General features: G+C 36.9%; 1 protein-coding gene and 1 long non-coding RNA gene across 5 annotated transcripts in view; both read right to left on the bottom strand.

Annotated features, from left to right (window-relative positions):
- LOC125645464 (uncharacterized) overlaps positions 1–11,389 on the bottom strand; it is a 202,610-nt gene extending 191,221 nt beyond the window's left edge. For 3 of the 4 annotated variants that reach the window (XR_008795896.1, XR_008795897.1, XM_056140155.1), the window contains exons 1-4: positions 11,247–11,362; positions 6,129–6,279; positions 5,440–5,559; positions 3,174–3,370 (exon numbers count right to left, since the gene is read on the bottom strand). Coding sequence is in view for 2 of the 4 variants with exons in the window: in XM_056140155.1 (XP_055996130.1) it covers positions 3,174–3,370; positions 5,440–5,559; positions 6,129–6,279; positions 11,247–11,307 (529 nt within the window). In the remaining 2 variants the exon portion in view is untranslated. Of the gene's footprint in view, positions 1–3,173; positions 3,371–5,439; positions 5,560–6,128; positions 6,280–11,246 lie in introns of all 4 variants that reach the window. The other variant, XM_048871004.2, reaches the window with a different exon arrangement.
- Positions 11,390–15,050: 3,661 nt separating this feature from the next.
- LOC125648108 (uncharacterized) lies at positions 15,051–17,411 on the bottom strand. Its single transcript, XR_008795902.1, has 2 exons — positions 17,009–17,411; positions 15,051–16,855 (listed from the first exon to the last, which is right to left on the bottom strand). It is a non-coding gene; the product is annotated as an uncharacterized LOC125648108 (long non-coding RNA).
- Positions 17,412–19,352: the final 1,941 nt, after the last annotated feature.

Here is a 19,352-nt window from a genome sequence, read left to right on the forward strand (position 1 = left end):
AAACCAAAATGAGATATGCCAAACACTAGAAACTATTTATAATTGTGTTCAGAATTAAGTCTTAAATTAAAAAATTCTGCTTTAAACGAAATCTTTACTACTTATATATTCAACCTACATGTGAACAAAAACATGGTACGAGCCTATTATGTTTATATAACAAAGAATTGTAAGCTCTGTATCTCCCATGTACCTTGACAACTGACACTCTAATTTTTGTTGACCATTAGAAATACCTTAGTTAAGCATTCTAAACATTAAAAAATGAAATAATAAAATGAAAATTTTCAGCTCAAATCGTGTCCATGTCCCTTTAAGACACATTTCGTATGAATGCATTTTAAAAATTGCTAGTAAGAATAGAAATATAATTAAAAAATAAGAATTGATCTGAAAAATTAGGGATTTTTTTAGGATTTCCACTTGAATTCAACATTTTTAAGGAATTTTAGCAAACTAAAATAAATTTAAGGACTTTTTAGAAATTTTAGAGCTGCTGGACAGCCTATGGCAATGTATTCTGGGGCCTAAATCTGAGGTTTTTCTAGACTTGCAGAAAAGGCCAAGCGATGTTCCAATTGTCTATGGACAGTGGACACATCTGCAACTTGAAGACACTCGTGTATTTGAAACATTATGTGGATTAGAGAAATCCAAACTGTCTAGCTGTTTAAATAATCTTTGGATTCAATGGATAATCCTTTGCTGTCTACATCATCATAGTTTTCACTACAAGTATGAAAACTTTACTTGTATAATTATTTAGGCCAGTTAAAATCAATTGATAGATTATCATCCCCGCCCACCCCGATTTTTTTTTTTATTTTCAAACCAACTTGCTTCCCAGTGACATGAGTGAATGATTAAAGTCACAGAATGTTGGTTTTATATCTTCAACCAAGGATTCTTTGAACGTTAACTTGATTAATACTTTGTGTGATGCCTTTTGTCATTAAATTTTTTTTCTCGGGGAAATAAAAATAAAAAAATAAAATACTCCCACCCACCCCATTTTTTTTTTTTTTTTTTTTTGTGACCCTGGATGATAATCTACTAATTAAGTTGAATTGGCATTATAAAGAAGCACATGCATTCTAAAGTAAAAACCTAAATAAACAAAAACAACGGGGAGTGGGAGCTGAATTAAGATATAATATTTCATTTACAATTTACAATGTATGTGTAATATACACTGAAAACTTCTGTCAAGAGAAACGTGTAGATAACTAAGGATATCCTACGTAACACATGATGAGGAGACTCAAGTATTTTTACTGCTATCTTTATTCAACGTGTATATATATATATATGAAACAAATACTTAAAATGCCACTTCACCTACTTGAAGTACTAAGCATAAATCCAAGCCTATACTTACATGGTATTCACTGCGTATATACACATACTAGAACCCTGAAAGGCATTTAATATGAACCATCACTGCGTATATACACATACTAGAACCCTGAAAGACATTACGTACCATTGCTGCATTTCAGTATCTAATACTAACACGTCCTATTCATCTTACCGTCCTATTCATCTTACCGTCCTATTCATCTTACCTTAAGATGTAATATTGTTCAGGTTTAGCTGATGTATGCACTAGATGCATAAGGAAAATTCTACAGTTTTTGTGACCTTAACAAGTTTAAAAGTGTAATAAAGCAATTAAATTCAACAAAGCCAGAGGTAGATTTAATACATAGATCTACCATGAATCTACATTTAATAACATCACTGTGTCATACCAACTAGTAAACTTGTATTTTGAGAAGATCAAATGTTTACAAAACTTTTCATATTTTATATCACACTACCCTCATTTTTAGCCACCACACTCGATGGTGGATCTAAAGGGGGGTATGGAGGTTGCAACCCTTTGGTTGAATTTTTTAGAATGCCATGTTTTGTCATTTTGGGGTTTTCAACCCCCTCCCCCATTACTTGTGAGGAAAGGTACAAACTTGTTTCACGCCCCTCCCCTTTGAATTTTTTTGGATCCACCACTGACACTTCATATCCCTGTTAACATTTTTAGCATTTGTACTTTATATGCCATCTTTAGCCATACCACTTAAATGCTCAACACAATGAAACTTCTCAAGTACATGTAGTGGTGTACCAACATTATATTTATTATGACTACATGTACATCAGTTTAGTCCCAAGGAGTCAGATAATGTCTCATTGACAGGAGCGTATCAACAGATCAAAGCGTGGATTTTAATTACAGGATTTGGCAGTTTTATCTGTAAAGGTCTGGGGCCCCTTTTACAAAACAACTTACGACAAAGTCGCAAATCTTAGATTGTATTACACAGTTATTAGTTTAAAAGAAGGGATTAAAACATTTAAGAAACTTAATTTTCAACATTATGTTTTCACTATTTTACAAAGGAGTGATTTATCTTACAATAAACGGGAGAATTCCAGTATGTAAAGTTAATCGCAAATCGTAAGTTCTTTTGTAAAATGCACCGATGCAATGTAAACAACAACCACTGAGCTTCGCGAGTGCAGCTTGGTGGTTGTTGTAGACCTTTACAGATAAACTGCTGACTCCTGTGGTTTAAGCTGATGATCCATGCTGGTCAATTCGAACCAAGTTTATGCTGTTAACAGTTAGTAGTTTTGAAATAAATTCATTAAATCAAATTAAATATATAGCCTAGTATAATTAGTATCGGGCAGTTACTACATATCATTAGATCTAATTTTTTTTAAAAACCCAGACTATTATATATATAGGAGTTTCAATATCAAGAGATAAACAATTACATCATGGAAAACAGAAATAAGTTGAAGGGGAAAAAATAAACTTCAAGAAAACAACTGGGGCCTTAGCTAACAGGTTAAGTTTAGTTTTAATGATAACTACATAAATGAACTTAATTGAAAAGTTGGGGGGACAAACATGATTGTGTCCCCTTCATGTTTTTGCCCCCTTTGAAAAGTGAGAGAGGGGGCACAAGCCCTGGCTACCCATCCACCCCATTCTCCTACGCCCTTGAGTAAGTACATGCAAGTACAAACCGATCAGTGATTTTCTTCCTTACCAAAGAAAACGCTCTGTTAATTACATGTATTCTGAGTAGACCAATGGACAAAGATGATCACTTGAAACTCTCATCAGAAAATGTCTATATGTACATGATACAGGTCTCACTCACGAGTTCCACAAATGACAGCAAAACGGGGCTGCCTACTGCATGATGTATATATTCTGCTACCATGCGTGCTACTAAAATCGTAAGGACATCTGTGAAGAGCCGTTTCATTTCCCATACACTGATAATTCAAATTCACCGCCTCTGCTTCCTCTTCCTCCAGATCTTTGCTCAGTCGAAATTCTGCTACACATCGAGTCCTTAACAACAAAACAAACAGCCTTAAGCTATCAAACATGAAACATTCCTACTGCAGTCGCATCTTAATATTGAAGGGCTTTAATTATAATGTCCGTCCATTTGTCTTTCTGCAGCAAATTTCAGGAGGAGAGTGGGAGATATGTCATGTAACTAGAAACATGACAGCGCTTTTAAAATGTACATGTATAATTTTAGGTTATTCCAGTTTTTCATTAGAATACAGGCACGCAGGGTTTTATCCAGCATTTAGTTGTACTACGGTATACTACCCATTTTATATTTAAGGGGAATTTTTGAGAATGTAATCATGAGCTTCCAGGGGATGGTGGACATCCATGGAATATAATATCCACAGATTATAACAGCCATATAAAGTGATTGATTACTCATTTTATCTATATTGTAGGTCTGACAATTGTAGAAAATGACTTAGAATATCAAAAAAATTATTTTTGTTGAATATTCTTATACAATTTTGTGAAGTTTCTACAAATGATGGGGATTTTTTTATCTGTGGAAGGGGAAATATCCATTTGTTGCCAAAGGGGAAAGGTACCTTTTACTGGTAGTAAAAACAACCTAGATAAATCCCTGGGCATATATGTATCATTGTTATTCGAAGTGGAAGGGGGAGGAGTGGCAGCCAAAGAATATTATATTAATTAACTCTCTGAAAACTTTTGACAAGCAAGCTATATTTCATGCAAACAGCATTTTTGCACAAACCATCGTGGAAGGGGGAAGGTCCCTAGAATGAGTTATTCACCGTTTTTATTCGCTTAAATTCATATTTTTCCAAAACTATTCAACAAGAGGCCCATGGGCCACATTGCTCACTTGAGTCATCTTGGCCCATATCTGGACTTTCCATATATTTGCATGTAAAACGTTAGTCCCTATTGTGGGACCAACCTACCCCTGGAGGCCATGATTTTTACAAACTTGAATCTGCACTATGTCAGGAAGCTTTCATGTAAATGTCAACTTCTTTGGCCCAAGGGTTCTTCAGAAGATTTTTAAGGATTTTCTCTATTCATTCCCATGTAACACTTTGATCCCCTTTTGTGATCCCAACATACCTCCCGGGCCTAGCTGCAGAACTGTAGCTCTCCGAAAAAAATTATGTTGACAGACCGGAGAGCTACAGTGCCACTCATAGTAAAAACTGTATATTTATTGCGCACGAAAAGCTGCGCTCGGTTCTAGGTTTATTTCTCCAACTTCTTACACAATCTACCCAAAAGCACGAAATGAAAAAAATTCCTCAGACATTTATCAACTACTCTCGTCCCTTTACTAACCTTACAAATGTTTACGAGATCTCACTTACAAGTAAACATGGCTGTCGATAGGCGAAGATTTCGAACGTATGACTTTCCGAGACTGATCAGAGCCATTTAAAACATTTGTAAGGTTTGTAAAGGGACGAGAGTAGTTGATAAATGTCTGAGAAATTTTTCATTTCGTGCTTTTGGGTAGATTGTGTAAGAAGTTGGAGAAATAAACATAGAACCGAGCGCAGCTTTTCGTGCGCAATAAATATACAGTTTTTACTATGAGTGGCACTGTAGCTCTCCGGTCTGTCAACATAATTTTTTTCGGAGAGCTACAGTTCTGCAGCTATCCCGGGCCATGATTTGAACAACTTGAATCTACACTTGTCAGGAACCTTTCATGTAATTCTTAGCTCTTCTGGCCCAGTGGTTAGTGAGAAGAAGATTTTTAAAGATTTTTCCTGTACGATAAAACTTTGATACCCTATTGTGCCCCCCCCCCCCCCCACCCACCCACCCACCCCACCCAGAGGCCATGATTTGAACAAACTTGAATATGCACTATGTCAGGAAGCTTTCATGTTAATCTCAGCTCTTCTAGCTCATTGGTTCTGAAGAAGAAGATTTTTAAAGAATTCCCCTATATATTCTATGTAAAACTTTGATCCCCTATTGTGGCCCCAACCTACTCCTGGGGAAAACTTGAATCGATCTGCACTGAGTCAGGAGGCTTTCATGTAAATCTCAGATCTTCTGGCTCATTGGTTCTTGAGAAGATTTTTAAATGACCTTACCCTAATTTTGCATTTTTGTGATTACCTCCCCTTCGAAGGGGGCATGGCCCTTCATTTGAACCAACTTGAAAGGCCTTCACCCAAGGATGCTTTGTGCTACATTTGGTTGAACCAGTGGTGCTAGAGAAGAAGATGAAAATGTGAAAAGTTTACAATGCCGATGCCAACAGACAAGGTCAAATCTCACTTGATCAAGCCTTTGGCTCAGGTGAGCTAAAAAGTGGAAGACCAGTCAGTAGGTTGAACTTTACATGTATAAAAGGCCTAAATGATGGGGGGGGGGGGGGGGGGGGGGATAGCTTGTATAGATCTAATGAGAATGAAATTATTTTTTCATACAGAACCAATAATTTATCTAAAATATGTTATTTCTCCACTGATCACCTTCAAAAGTCATTCTGAATAATCAGTTTCTACCTTCTGTAAGCTTTTGAGATGACCACTTGTGAGATAATAACCAACTGAACATATATATATATTATAGGCCTATGTAGTATCTCACAAGTGGTCGTCTCAAAAGCTGACAAAAGGTAGAAACTGACTATTCAGAACGAAGAAGGGGGGATATAAGATCTATACAAGCTATCCACACTTCAGGTGCCTGTGGAAAAAATGGAGGGGCAGCCACCCACCCGGGTCTATTGCTACGAACCTGGTATAATACGAGTACTTGTAATATATAAACTTACGCGGGCTGTCCTGTTTGTCTGCAGACGACACGTGCGTTGGCGGAAGACCAATGCCGACCACAGATTGTGCGCCATTTCTGATCGTAGTGAACTTCAACGGTGTAACTTCCGTCGTCCGCCCCTTTGTTTGTGAGTCGTACGAGGTCATAACCTGGTGAGAACATCAGCTTGTTTTTATTTACAGTGTGATCGGTTAAAATGAGAGAGAGAGCGAGAGAGAGAGAGAGAGCTAGCTTGCGTAACGCGCCCTCTGGTGAGAGAATGAGAGAGCGTGTTTCATCACTCCATGTAGAATGTACATGTATACTAATTGAAAGTGAAAGCAAGAACATTGCTATTTCGTTCTCACAACCAGTAAATAACTTTACATTCTCAATGTTTTTGCCTTTGATATCTTTACAAAGTGTAATGATGTAGACATTTCCTCTTGAACGCGTTGCAGTTGTAAACGATGCGCGTTATGAATCTTGCATAAATAATAGTAAGTGTATTTTAACACCTGGAAGTTCTGACAGAAATGAAACATGTAAATAGAAGAAAAAAATAATGAATTACATGAGGATATGAACTGCGACACTTCACACCGGCATACTTTTCATGAATTTAATGAAAATATGCCTACTTGAAATTATCATCATATAATTATGTGTTTGATCCGTTCAAATTGAATCCCAAACATTGATATTTTTGTCAAACTTGTGTAATATCAAAATCGTGTCCGCAGTTGTGTTAAGTAGGGCCATAGAAATATGTCAGGAAAAAAGCGTTAATAAACAGATCAATTTGTGACAAATTCTGTAAACACAACCCTTTTATACAAAAACAATATGTATATATCATTAAGTGCATATTGACCTCTTATACATTTTTCACCAGACCGACAGTCTCTACATCAACTCTGTATCACGTGATCAAACAACAAGATAAAAACGTATCGTGTATGTATAAATCGTTGAATTGGCACGATATCCAGATATCAATGCAAGTTGAAGTTAATATAACTTCAAAGCATATTAATTTCTTAATTTGAAAAGTGCTGAGAGCAAGTTTATTGTGACTTGTAACATGTCTAATATGTGTATTGAATATGCAAGATGCAGCGATTTTTGCACATACAAAGTTGAATCTAGCCTGAAAAACATATTTTCTGTTGAAGCCAGAACTTGCTCTCCTAACGTTCCATTGGCACTGAAGTTCACATGTCACATAAATCAAACATCTTTCACTTAAAAACCTCGGGGTGTCGTGCCAATAATGAAATTTTTATGTACGGAAACCCTGTTTATGCAAATGAGTCCATTGTGAAAGTAACTATACGTGTAGATTAGGGGCGATATCAAGATCACAATATGATATGGATATTACTTTAGCGTGTATGCTATATAAAGAAGAAATCGAAACTTTTTCAATATCAAAGAAAATTAATATAACCCATTTGACAGAAACTTTTACGCGATTGCAGTTTACCGTTTGACAGCGGTGGTAAATAACGAAACAATATTTTGATATTTCCAACCACAAAAGGACTGTAGATATGTACGTCATGACCTTCGTCATGACGTATTTTTCATTGTGACGTCGTGCAATATGCCAGTGCGGTAAAGTATATTTATGTACAGCACTGGTATTAAAACTTTTATGGGGAAAGCCTTAACTCAACCGCGTCAGTCCATACAAGTAAGGTATGGTCAGAACTTTAGAAAATAAGTGCAGTAAATGCCGTAATGCATGTACACCGAGTATACCTCAACATGCGGGATGTAGGCTATGTTGTGACCGGCGTGTAGGCTATTTTGTGACCGGGGTGTAGACTATGGAAGCAGAAATATAGATGGTTGAGGTTCGTTTTTGCACATCTCAATTTTTTTATATATTTCGCAGAGAAGCATATGGTTACGGAAGAAAGCATTAATTCAGGAATACATGTATGTGGAAACAAATATATCCACTGTACACTTTATAGTTTATCAAACACCTCAACATAATTTCGATGATCGGCGCAAGTTTGACACAACGGTGTGTCTGTGATAAAATATCAGGACAACGCTTTGTTTTATCGTCACTTAATTGATTAATTAAATATTGTTTAACGTCCCTCTCGAGAATCTTTCACTCATATGGAGACGTCACCACTGGCGGTGAAGGACTGCAAAATTTAGGCCTATGCTCGGCGCCTATGGCCATTGAGCAGGGAGGGATCTTTATCGTGCCACACCTACTGTGACACGGGGCCTGATCGGTTTTTGCGGTCTCGTCGTCACTTAATTACGTGTGATCTGTATAAGTTTATACATATACTGTCAGTGAATAAAACCATCGTATTGATGTATGGGGAGAGGGGGGGGGGGGGTGTAATGTGTACCCTTGATATTATCAAAAGGCTCACGAGCATCGTAGACCGTTGAATTAAAAAGACAATTTAGAGAGGAAAAAATGGATGAAATAATGACATGGGATAAATTTACATTTTATATTCAGTCCGTATTTCCGATGAAGTGAGATATTTGATATGATTTTATTTTTCACTTTCAAGTGTAGTTCTGGTTATTTCCATGGAGGAATAGAAAATTTAGCTTTCCGTCACTCATTTGTAGAAAACATTTCTCTCTCTTTACTCTCTCTCACACTTTATATATTCATTTAGTATATTTTCATTATAGTTAGAATGAAGAGGTGTTAGAAGACATGATTATACAGTTGTTGCATATACATGTAATTTGCGTCTTTCTCCCAGTTTTAGACAATTTATTCAGAAGAACATTTGCAAAGCAACAGTGGATAAAAATTTAACACGTATTAAATAGCATTCAGGACATATACCACGTGTAAATGGATTGTATACATGTATGTAACGTAAACGTTTCATTCAATAAACTAGTCTAGTACTAATGCATGCACTATTAAATAAAACAACAAATAGAAGTACTACTACAATCAGTACATATGTCTAAAAATTGAAAATTCCGCACTAATTATCTGTTAAAAGAAATCTGGTACCCTACACCCCGTGCACAACATGTAGCATACACCCCATATACAAAATTAAATTTTCGTCGATATCTTTGAATACAATTGGTTTTTATTCACTGACAGCCTATGCTTAAATTTATACAGATAACACGTAATCATTGGTCATATAAAGGTGGAGCGTTGTCCTGATATTTGCTCATAGACACGCGATAGTGCTAAACTTGCCCCGATCGTCAGAATTGTATTGAGGTGTTTGATAAAACTAGAAAGTGTACAGTGAATATATTTCTTTTCATATATTCCTGAATTAATGCTTTCTTCCGTTACATGTACCATTAGCTTTTATGCAAAATATGTCCATAAATTGAGATATTATGCAAAAACAAACATCAACCATCTATATATCCGCTTCGGTAGCCTACACCCCGCTCACAACATAGCCTACACCCCGCTCACAACATAGCCTACACCCCGGACACAACATAGTCTACACCCCGGTCATAACATAACCTACACCCCGATCACAACATAGCCTACACCCCACTCAAAACATAACCTACACCCCGATCACAACATAGCCTACACCCCGCTCACAACATAGCCTACACCCCGGACACAACATAGTCTACACCCCGGTCATAACATAACCTACACCCCGATCACAACATAGCCTACACCCCACTCAAAACATAACCTACACCCCGATCACAACATAGCCTACACTCAGCTCACAACATAGCCTACACCCCGCTCACAACATAGCCTATAGCCTACACCCCGGACACAACATAGTCTACACCCCGGACACAACATAGTCTACACCCCGGTCATAACATAACCTACACCCCGATCACAACATAGCCTACACCCCACTCAAAACATAACCTACACCCCGATCACAACATAGCCTACACTCAGCTCACAACATAGCCTACACCCCGCTCACAACATAGCCTATACAGCCTACACCCCGCTCACAACATAGCCTACACCCCGATCACAACTTGGCCTACACCCCGCTCACAACATAGCCTACACCCCGCTCACAACATAACCTACAGCCTACACCCCGCTCACAACATAGCCTACACCCGCTCACAACATAGCCTACACCCCGCTCACAACATAGCCTACACCCCGGACACAACATAGTCTACACCCCGGTCATAACATAACCTACACCCCGATCACAACATAGCCTACACCCCACTCAAAACATAGCCTACACCCCGATCACAACATAGCCTACACTCAGCTCACAACATAGCCTACACCCCGCTCACAACATAGCCTATACAGCCTACACCCCGCTCACAACATAGCCTACACCCCGATCACAACTTGGCCTACACCCCGCTCACAACATAGCCTACACCCCGCTCACAACATAGCCTACACCCCGTTCACAACATAGCCTACACCCCGCTCACAACATAACCTACAGCCTACACCCCGCTCACAACATAGCCTACACCCGCTCACAACATAGCCTACACCCCGCTCACAACATAGCCTACACCCCGCATGTTAGGGTATACTCGGTGATGTACATTATACTATCTCTGCAGCATGACCATGACGATCGGAATATCGATGTTTGAATCCCATGTAGGATGAATTAATTTTGGCATTTGCAATAAAATTAGTGACAATAAAACAAAAGTATCGGATCGAGGAAGTGATTTTTATTAGTTTGAAAAACCATGAAAAATTATTATGATAAAAGAATGAGACTATTTTAGTTTTTATAAATAGGTATGTGAGCTATCGTAAGTCGCATCCTCCTCTCCTAACTTAGTAAGTTTTGGACGATGTTTCATACAAACTATGCCAAGATCTAAATACTGTGTTGTGCTCGAGTAAAATTTATATGCCCCTGCCCGCCTTTCGTAATTCGTTCAGACTGACAGGTAGTGCATAATATACTACTTTTCTCAGAACCCACTGACATTGCATAGGTTGATATTAAGTAAGACAAGCAGTCTATTACAGTACAAATGACTGTCTACTAGTAGTATATACCATTCAGGTTTACAATATGTGTCAACAGACCCGTGCTCATACCCAGGTCTTCATTCCTTTATACCCAACGACTTTTACCTACAAGTACTTTCGTGTTCAGAATATAAGAGAAATCATTCAACTCACCATTGATCTGTTTCAATATCTGCAGGACCAGAATACAAGTTACCCAACACCAAACCGACATTTCATATCAAAATACGTCTTCACCCAAACACATAAACAAGCTAAATACGAGGGGCTGTTTCAAGAGATAAAAATTATAGAGTGCACTAGTGGGGATTTCCGTCAGGTTTCTTGATATACTTGTTGTATTGCAACATGTTCAAAAATATGAAGAGGTCTCTTATATTCAAACAGTGACACAAACAAGAAAACAAGCTACACATAATGACACTCTCGAGATGAGGTTTAACCCATTAACTGTGTTATGTACAAAATAATAGTCAATGATTCAACATTAACTGGAATTTGACCTTCATGTAAAGTGTTCTGGTCAATTACTCAGTATCACACATGTAATGACATAAGCACAAAATATTGGTCACACATACAGTTAAAACTCAGAAACTTGGGTTAGCTACACGACACAGGCGAGAGATCAAGGTTATTTAAATAAATACTTCAACATGTAGTAAATTAGCTCAGTAAAAAGGTATGAACTGCACGTTTGAACATGCAGTGGCTTCTGAAATACAATAAGATATGGCAAGCGGTTTTACTATCTATTCGTAAAGATATTATTTCACTTGGAGAGATATATCTCCCAGTTAAAAGTTATATTAAAATCACTTTAAAGCATATTCATTCGTTTTTAAAAGTTATTGACTTTCCCTTAATTACATGCTTGAAATCAGCATGTAAAAGAAAACAGTGAGATTATTTCAAAAGTGAATATACATGTAGTGGGTAGGCATAAATTATTCTTTGGTAGGCGTCTAAAAATAGCACCACACGCGTCAGGGTATTTAAACTGATATAATAGACAATTCCTAAAGAAAGCTCTTAGTGACAAATATATGTTTGACTTATATTTTGTCCGTTTTTGTAGTCATGCTTCTATTTATGTTACATAAACTGAGAAATTCAACACCTGCCTTTCTAAATACATGTACAAATCAACAAAAAAAGTGCAGCATATTTCTGATTTTATTTTACAAAAGTTCATGTCGAGGTGTTCCTCCTCCGATAGAAATCAACCTATTTTGAATTATCATGCTTCCTGTCAGCCTGTCCGTATATATTCAATACCCTAATATTTTCGTCGAAAACCGGAAATCCAATGAAAATCTATGAAATGAAACTCTTTGATTTCCATCATATTTGGGTAGAATAATTTAACTTTAGAAATATGTTACAAGTTTTGAAAATAAAAGGAAGGGAAGGCTGCTATTTTGAGACTTAAATACTCTTTAGTGATGAAAAAATCTAATAAAATTGGAAATTCTAATTAGAATCTACATATTTATTTTTGTTTTATTGTATTATTTTTACATAATTATCATACCATGTAACAAAGATTAAGATATTAGTGCAAATGGGGATAGTAATGCTATAACTTTAAGACCAAAACTTCACTTTTGAATGAAAAACTGTGAAATGCCATTCAAAATCTCTTTCAATATTTTCAAAACAAAGTTATATTGTAATGGTATGGGTTTGTGCGTTCGAACATGTAGTCAAACGTATCCCAAATCAAACCCATTTTATGTCTAGATGCAATTTGTTATATGTTTCGAATGAGACTTTTGAGCTATGTGGCACGGGCAATTGCATCGCATGGGGTCGAATTTACTAATAAAGAGTACTATTTAATAGTAAATTCGACCCCAAGCAATGCAGTTGTCTGTGCTATGTGGTATCTTGATAGGTTTTTCATAATTAAAAGTGCCAAATATAATGCAATTTAATCCATAGTGCCAAATTATTACTGATAGTTCTGATTTTAAGAAAAATTAACGACAATTGCGCTGGCATCACCACACACACACGCACGCGCGCGTGCGTGCGTGTGTGTGCGTACCTGTGTGTTAAAAAAATAATCATGGTGTTATTTTGAAGATTAAACAAAAATAATTCACCATTGAAATTCACAAAAATTTGATTACTGCTTTATTTCACCTAAATATTTACTTTGAAGTCTATGGGAACAGCATGTTTTATTAAAGTATTTTTAAAAGAAATAATATTTTCATACCAGTCTTTTGGTAAAAAGATACATAAAATTTCTTTTTGTGAAGTAGAAAATAAAATTTATCATTTACCACATATTTTTTGAAAAGTAGATTTTTATTAATTTTACCAAGGGTGGATAACTCTTCCAAAAAGTCTCGAATGCAAAAATGATCAGCTTCTATATGTTCATTTACCAGTCATGTGAATTTAATCATCTACCTCACTTTCATCATAATTTAAAGATGAAGTTTGTCATTCGAATACTGTTCAATCGTCTTTCATCGTTATACATTGAATGCATTAATATGTTTTACTGAATTCTATAAAGTAACCAGATGTAAGCGACAAGACTGTGTACGTCATGACCCTTTGCCGGAATTCAATTCGCCCATTTGTACCATGATATCTCTCCATCAAAGACTTTTCTCTAAATTTCTTTCGGAACTTGAGAAAGTTTTATATAGATCTATATCATGTATATGAAGAACTTCACTCGTCATCTATATTAATAAGTGAAAGTTATGACATTTCTCGGCAAGAACTACATGTGCATGTATAAATGGGACTTCCCCTCGTAGTGAGCGACTCTCCAAACTTCACATACTCGTAAATTTTATAAAGAGGATTGCGTACCTTGATTTTCATCAACTTTAAGACTCTTAAATCTTGTTGGCACTTGGCTTTTTCAAACGTTGATATATTTTAATTAAGTAGTTTTTGTTGTGCTGTCGTGATGACAGAAAGTCTTAGAAATATGTAATATCCTTTCCTACAATGTGTCCCATGACGTCGCAATATTTCCAAAACAGATGGCTGAGTTTTTTTGTGTTTAAATGACGGCGATGTATACTAAAATATATGGCCGAGTCTGAATATTTTCAGATCTCTCTACAAAATAATGCATCTACTGTGCCTCTTATTCTTAGTCTAGCGACACAGTTTTACCGTATTCGCTTCTCATCAATATGACTGGAGGTCACAAATGAAGAGTATATTTTTATGTGCGGCCCTCCTCCGGATACGTCGGCTTCCGCCATTTCTAATAACTTCATATGCCGTTATATAAACAACGAGATTACGTTAACATTATTGATTTGCAATATGATATGAAATTAACACTTAGTATGTAAACTCAGCAACATTTAATTTCATTTCCAAGTTTGTGGCTTCAATAGCCTTTTATCTACTCATGCATATTGTCCATGAGAGTGTTCAGATTTTTTTTTCAGAGCGGGGGCTTTTCCTTGATTTTTTTCCCATGGGGTCGAACCTATCGCGCGGTCCAGGTTTTAGTATTTTGAAACCATAAATAATAAATTGCATGAAACTAGTCACAAATATGTCAAATTACAGGTAGTTGGCGGTTCGCCTGTTGTCCAGATGTCATTTAGCCCCGTCCATAATAGTAGTTTTAGTCGTCTCTTCTCCTCTTTCAGCTGTTATTTTTCTTCTAGTTTTAAGCCTCCTTCCTTTTCCATAGGACCCTGTTCCAACGATGCAGTGAAGTGAATGTGCTCCCTATTTTATCAATTGAAACGACAATATGATGTAACACACAAGAAAACAACTCGATACAAGCCTCTACCAGGTAATATATCAGGCCACAGGTTTAACGTCCCTTTCGAGAATATTTCACTCATATCGAGACGTTCTCACAGTAAATGAAAGAAATCATTGTATTTTTTTTTTTTTTTTTTTTTTTTTTTTTTTGGTTGAGATCGGACCACATTGATGATTATTTCTTCAAGACGAAGAGTCAATTGTGATGTACTTTATTAAGACTTATTAATTGCTACAGCATCAACATTAATTAATAGAAACAATTTGCACAGAAGGATAATGATTTTAAAAGACAGAAGGACTCCGATTTCCCCTCCGTTCTCTTTTCCTCATTCGACTAAAATTTCGACTTATAAGACCTAGAACCATCAACTCTTGTCAGTTGATGTGGCTTACAATTATGGGGAAATATGTCGCAACCTAAAACTAGATTGCAGTGACTAATATGCTCGGCCTTTTCCGCCATGTCGATAAAAACCTCGGATGTAAGACTCAGAATACAGAGATTTTCATGGTGAATTGCCTCCGACGTATTACCGACTACGCGGGACAAATCCGAGGGAAGCAAAAGTTTATTAATATTTGCTGTAATTTTTGTTCGCCTTTTTTATATCAAATATCATGAAGTGGTCTGTTTTATAGAAGTACATACAGTTTTAGTGCAATGAAACATTTCATTCGAAAAATAGCTCTTTCAATTTTACATGTAGTATCAAATATAAACAAAAGATGGAAACTTTCAAAAACTGACCGACCAAATAAGAAGTAGGCTACCAAATATACGAAATTGTGAAAATAGGATGACGTTTTAAAAAGAATTAGGAAAATCTGTTAGACCATGCTTTGTTCATCATCACTAAAACACTCTATCAGACTTCCAATATGAAGAGCTTCCTTAGGGGGAGATAAACAATATGAAGAGCTCCCTTAGGGGGAGATAAAATATCCATTCCAAGAGTCACTTCTCTTTCAGTATAACATACATGCAAACTAACATTAATTATACTTTCCTTTTCTTAAGGCTTATTTGAACCTAACCAAAATGAAATAAAAGTTCTGAATTAATTAAAGTTTGTCTGGTTTTAAAATTAACAGTAACACTGTCACTTTAAAGTACATGTACAAAGTCTGGCAACATCTGTCCTCTTTGTAGAATCTCCAAGACACACAAACCATCTGCCCCTGCCTTTGTTAAGCAGTTTGCCAACTGTTTTTGTAAAGAGCACCACTGAATTTTCCGTACTTCCCCTTGCGCGACCGATTCTACCAAAGCTGCAATATCGATTCGAAGCCTCTTGTCTTCCAGTTTAGTAGAATGCACAGACTCTATGATACTTTTATTGTCCACAAATACATAGATATCGATGGATTTGCTGGGGAGTCCTAAGATTTCCTCCAACATGTGTCGATAGGAGAAACTTGCCTCCAGTCCTTCCTGTAGGCTAAGCGCCTCTGCTGCTAGAGTGGAGCGGACGACACTTCGTATCTTTTTAGTCTGCCAGAAAAGGGGACAGCTTTTTCCTTGTTACACAAGATTTGCATACCAATACATTTCTATCTAGTCCTGATGGATTCATGCTCTTTTTTAATGCCTGAACTGCCTATACGTGATTGCCCACCTTGCTGACGGTATGAACCTCTACCCTGGCCACTCTGAAATCCTCTCCCCCGCATCTGCTCATTTCTTCCACCTCCTCTGTTGAATTTGTTACCCTTCATTGGCATTCTTGCACATCCAGCTGCCATCAGTGCTTCCTCATTCTCTGCCAGGAATGCCGGTTCAAGTTTAATGGATACTGATGTAGTGGGTGCGTTTCCACAAGTTTCACCTTTGATTTTTTTTCAGGGATTTCTTTGCTTCTTCATAGAGAGTTTCTATATTCTCAAAATTCATTCCAGTTAAGACAATCATTCTTTCCTCTTTGCTTATCAGTGATCTTCTGAGTAACTTGAAGGCTAAAATCTCAGGGGGTAACTTGATGTTTTTCTTTTCGATGTTCCTGTATTTGGCATAAAAAAAAATGGATATGTATTCATTAATAGACTGTCCATCAGACCCTTTAAAGTCTTCAAAATCTTCAAATTTCTCTAAGCTATCTGCTAAGTCATCTTTGGCTAAAAGTTTGTCAAAATTTCAATCAAGGTATTCAAACCTGTTTCTTCCTTGAGATCCGCCAAGTTCAGCTGATCAAACACTTTTTCTCGAGTCCTGGACTCATCACTTTATGGAAGGGACAAAGCTATAGCAACTCACTGTTTCTTCTTATCTAACTCTGTGACCTCTTTCCATGTTAACAATTCTTGCTTGTACAATTCATAAGTTTTCACTTTAGGGTCATAAGAGGGGGGGTGTTGTTGTTGATATTCTTATTTTCTTAGTCCACAAAGTTTTGCACTTTTTCACATTCACTAAATTCTTACTGAATAGTTTTTAAATGTCACACTTCCTTACACTGTTTTTGACAATATGAATCACTAATTTCCTTTCAACCACGCTCTGCTACCATTGTTAGACCATGTTTTATTCAGCACCACTAAACCACTCTATCAGACTTCCAATATGAAGAGCTCCCTTAGTGGGAGATAAAGTATCCGCTACAAGAGTTACTTCGCTTTCCATATAACATACATGTAAACTAACAAAATCATTGTTCAGTTTAGAGTCAGATCCAATTATATTAGCTTATTTTGGCAATTTGGAGAGTGAGCCACACAACGCGCAAACTGAGGGTGACGCCATTTTTTCTTTTCATGTAACCTAAGGTGTGCTCAGTTGACATGACGGAAAAGGTCGATCGATGTTGATATGGCCAAATATTGGAAAGCTGATACGATTCATAACTTGGGTCCCGTAATGTCCACAATCACCATATTTTGCCATTAGATTAGTTTTTAAGGGTTGTCATGTACATGTATACATAAGAATTAGAACATATTTATCCTTTATAAATCAAAAGTACTTTCTCATGAAAGTTTGGTGCAGATATCCGTACAAAAATACAGACACGGATTTTGTGTTCATTTTGCTTACTCCCCCGGATTTTGTGTTCATTTTGCTTACTCCCCCTAGGCCACCTCTTGTCTCTCAAGGGATCTGTGTGTGTTACCTTACTCTAAATTTCGTATTCTTTATAAGATTAAGGAGATCCATCCCTGTCCGTTATCTTCACCCTTTGTCATTCTTAATTTGCAATTTCTATCAAACACACTTATGAAAAGAAAGAAGAAATTTTTCTGTGATTATATTAATTTTAAACAAGAATTCCACACGGTGTGAAAAATGATTTATGGAATAAGATTATAAAGAATGTTATTAATGGTAAATGTTTACGTATAATTCGAAATACATGTATGTACATTGGTATGAAATCTATGGTCAAGATGAAAGGATTGTCAAATATTTTTTCCCAACAGAAGAGTTCGTCAGGGGAAAAATGTCGCTTGTTTTATTTTCATTGCATATTAAAATGATTTAGAGCTTGTCTCGAACAAAAACATCTTCGTCGGATACGCAAGGCTGATCTCGTCTTTTGATCATCACGTGTAAAGTAATGAATAAAAGACAAGATCAGCCAGGGGTATCCGATGATGCAAAACATATGGGATTTGCATTATTAGTATATCCAATTCGATAGATAAATAATTGCATTGGTATTTGATTTCATTGATATTGTTTTATGCTGAAGATGCTGTTACAAATGGCAGAAACTATCAATGGTCTACAAAATTGCGCTTAAGGAATTTAAATCGTATTGCTCGGGTGTGGAAATTTGCATGTGAACGTTGGTAATACAAAAGTTGCAATATTCTCAAGAGGCCCATTATCTAAACATGTGTTTGATTATGATAACAAAATGATAGAAAATGTGAGAGAATTTAAATACCGGTACTTTGAAAAGTAAAGTACATTTATTTCCTCAAGATCTGAGTCTTTTACCGGTTGGTTGGTTCTTTATTGTTTAACGTCCCTTTCGAGAATCTTTCACTCATATGGAGACGTCATCATTGCCGGTGAAGGGCTGCAAAATTTAGGCCTATGCTTAGCGCTTACGTCCTATGAGCAGGGAGGGGAGTAGTATAACGCGGCTCGATAGGTGGGTCAAATGAGTTCACTTGACCCGCCTATCGGTTTTTAGAGTGCAGGAGTCGATAAGGGGTTCAACTCAGTGCAGTTTTGAGTGCAGTCGATAGTGCAGGTGTGAGCGAGTCGAGCTGACCAAGTGTCATCGAGCTAGAGCGCCAGGTGTCCGATGGAAGCCAGGTGTCAGCTGGAAGCCATGCCGACCGGATGCCAAGTGCGGTCGACAGTACAGGTGTTAGTGAGTTAACTTAATTGGCCGGTAGCCAAGTGCGGTCGAGCTAGAGCGTTAAGGTGACGTCATTAATACAGGGAATAGAACTACATGTTATGTTCCCTAGCTGCAGAACTGTAGCTCTCTGAAAAAACATGAATAAGTCAACAAACGAAATCATTTAAAGCTGGGAGTTTTCGGGTCG

Source organism: Ostrea edulis, chromosome 6 (genome assembly GCF_947568905.1).
Source record: "Ostrea edulis chromosome 6, xbOstEdul1.1, whole genome shotgun sequence".
NCBI lineage: Eukaryota > Metazoa > Mollusca > Bivalvia > Ostreida > Ostreidae > Ostrea > Ostrea edulis.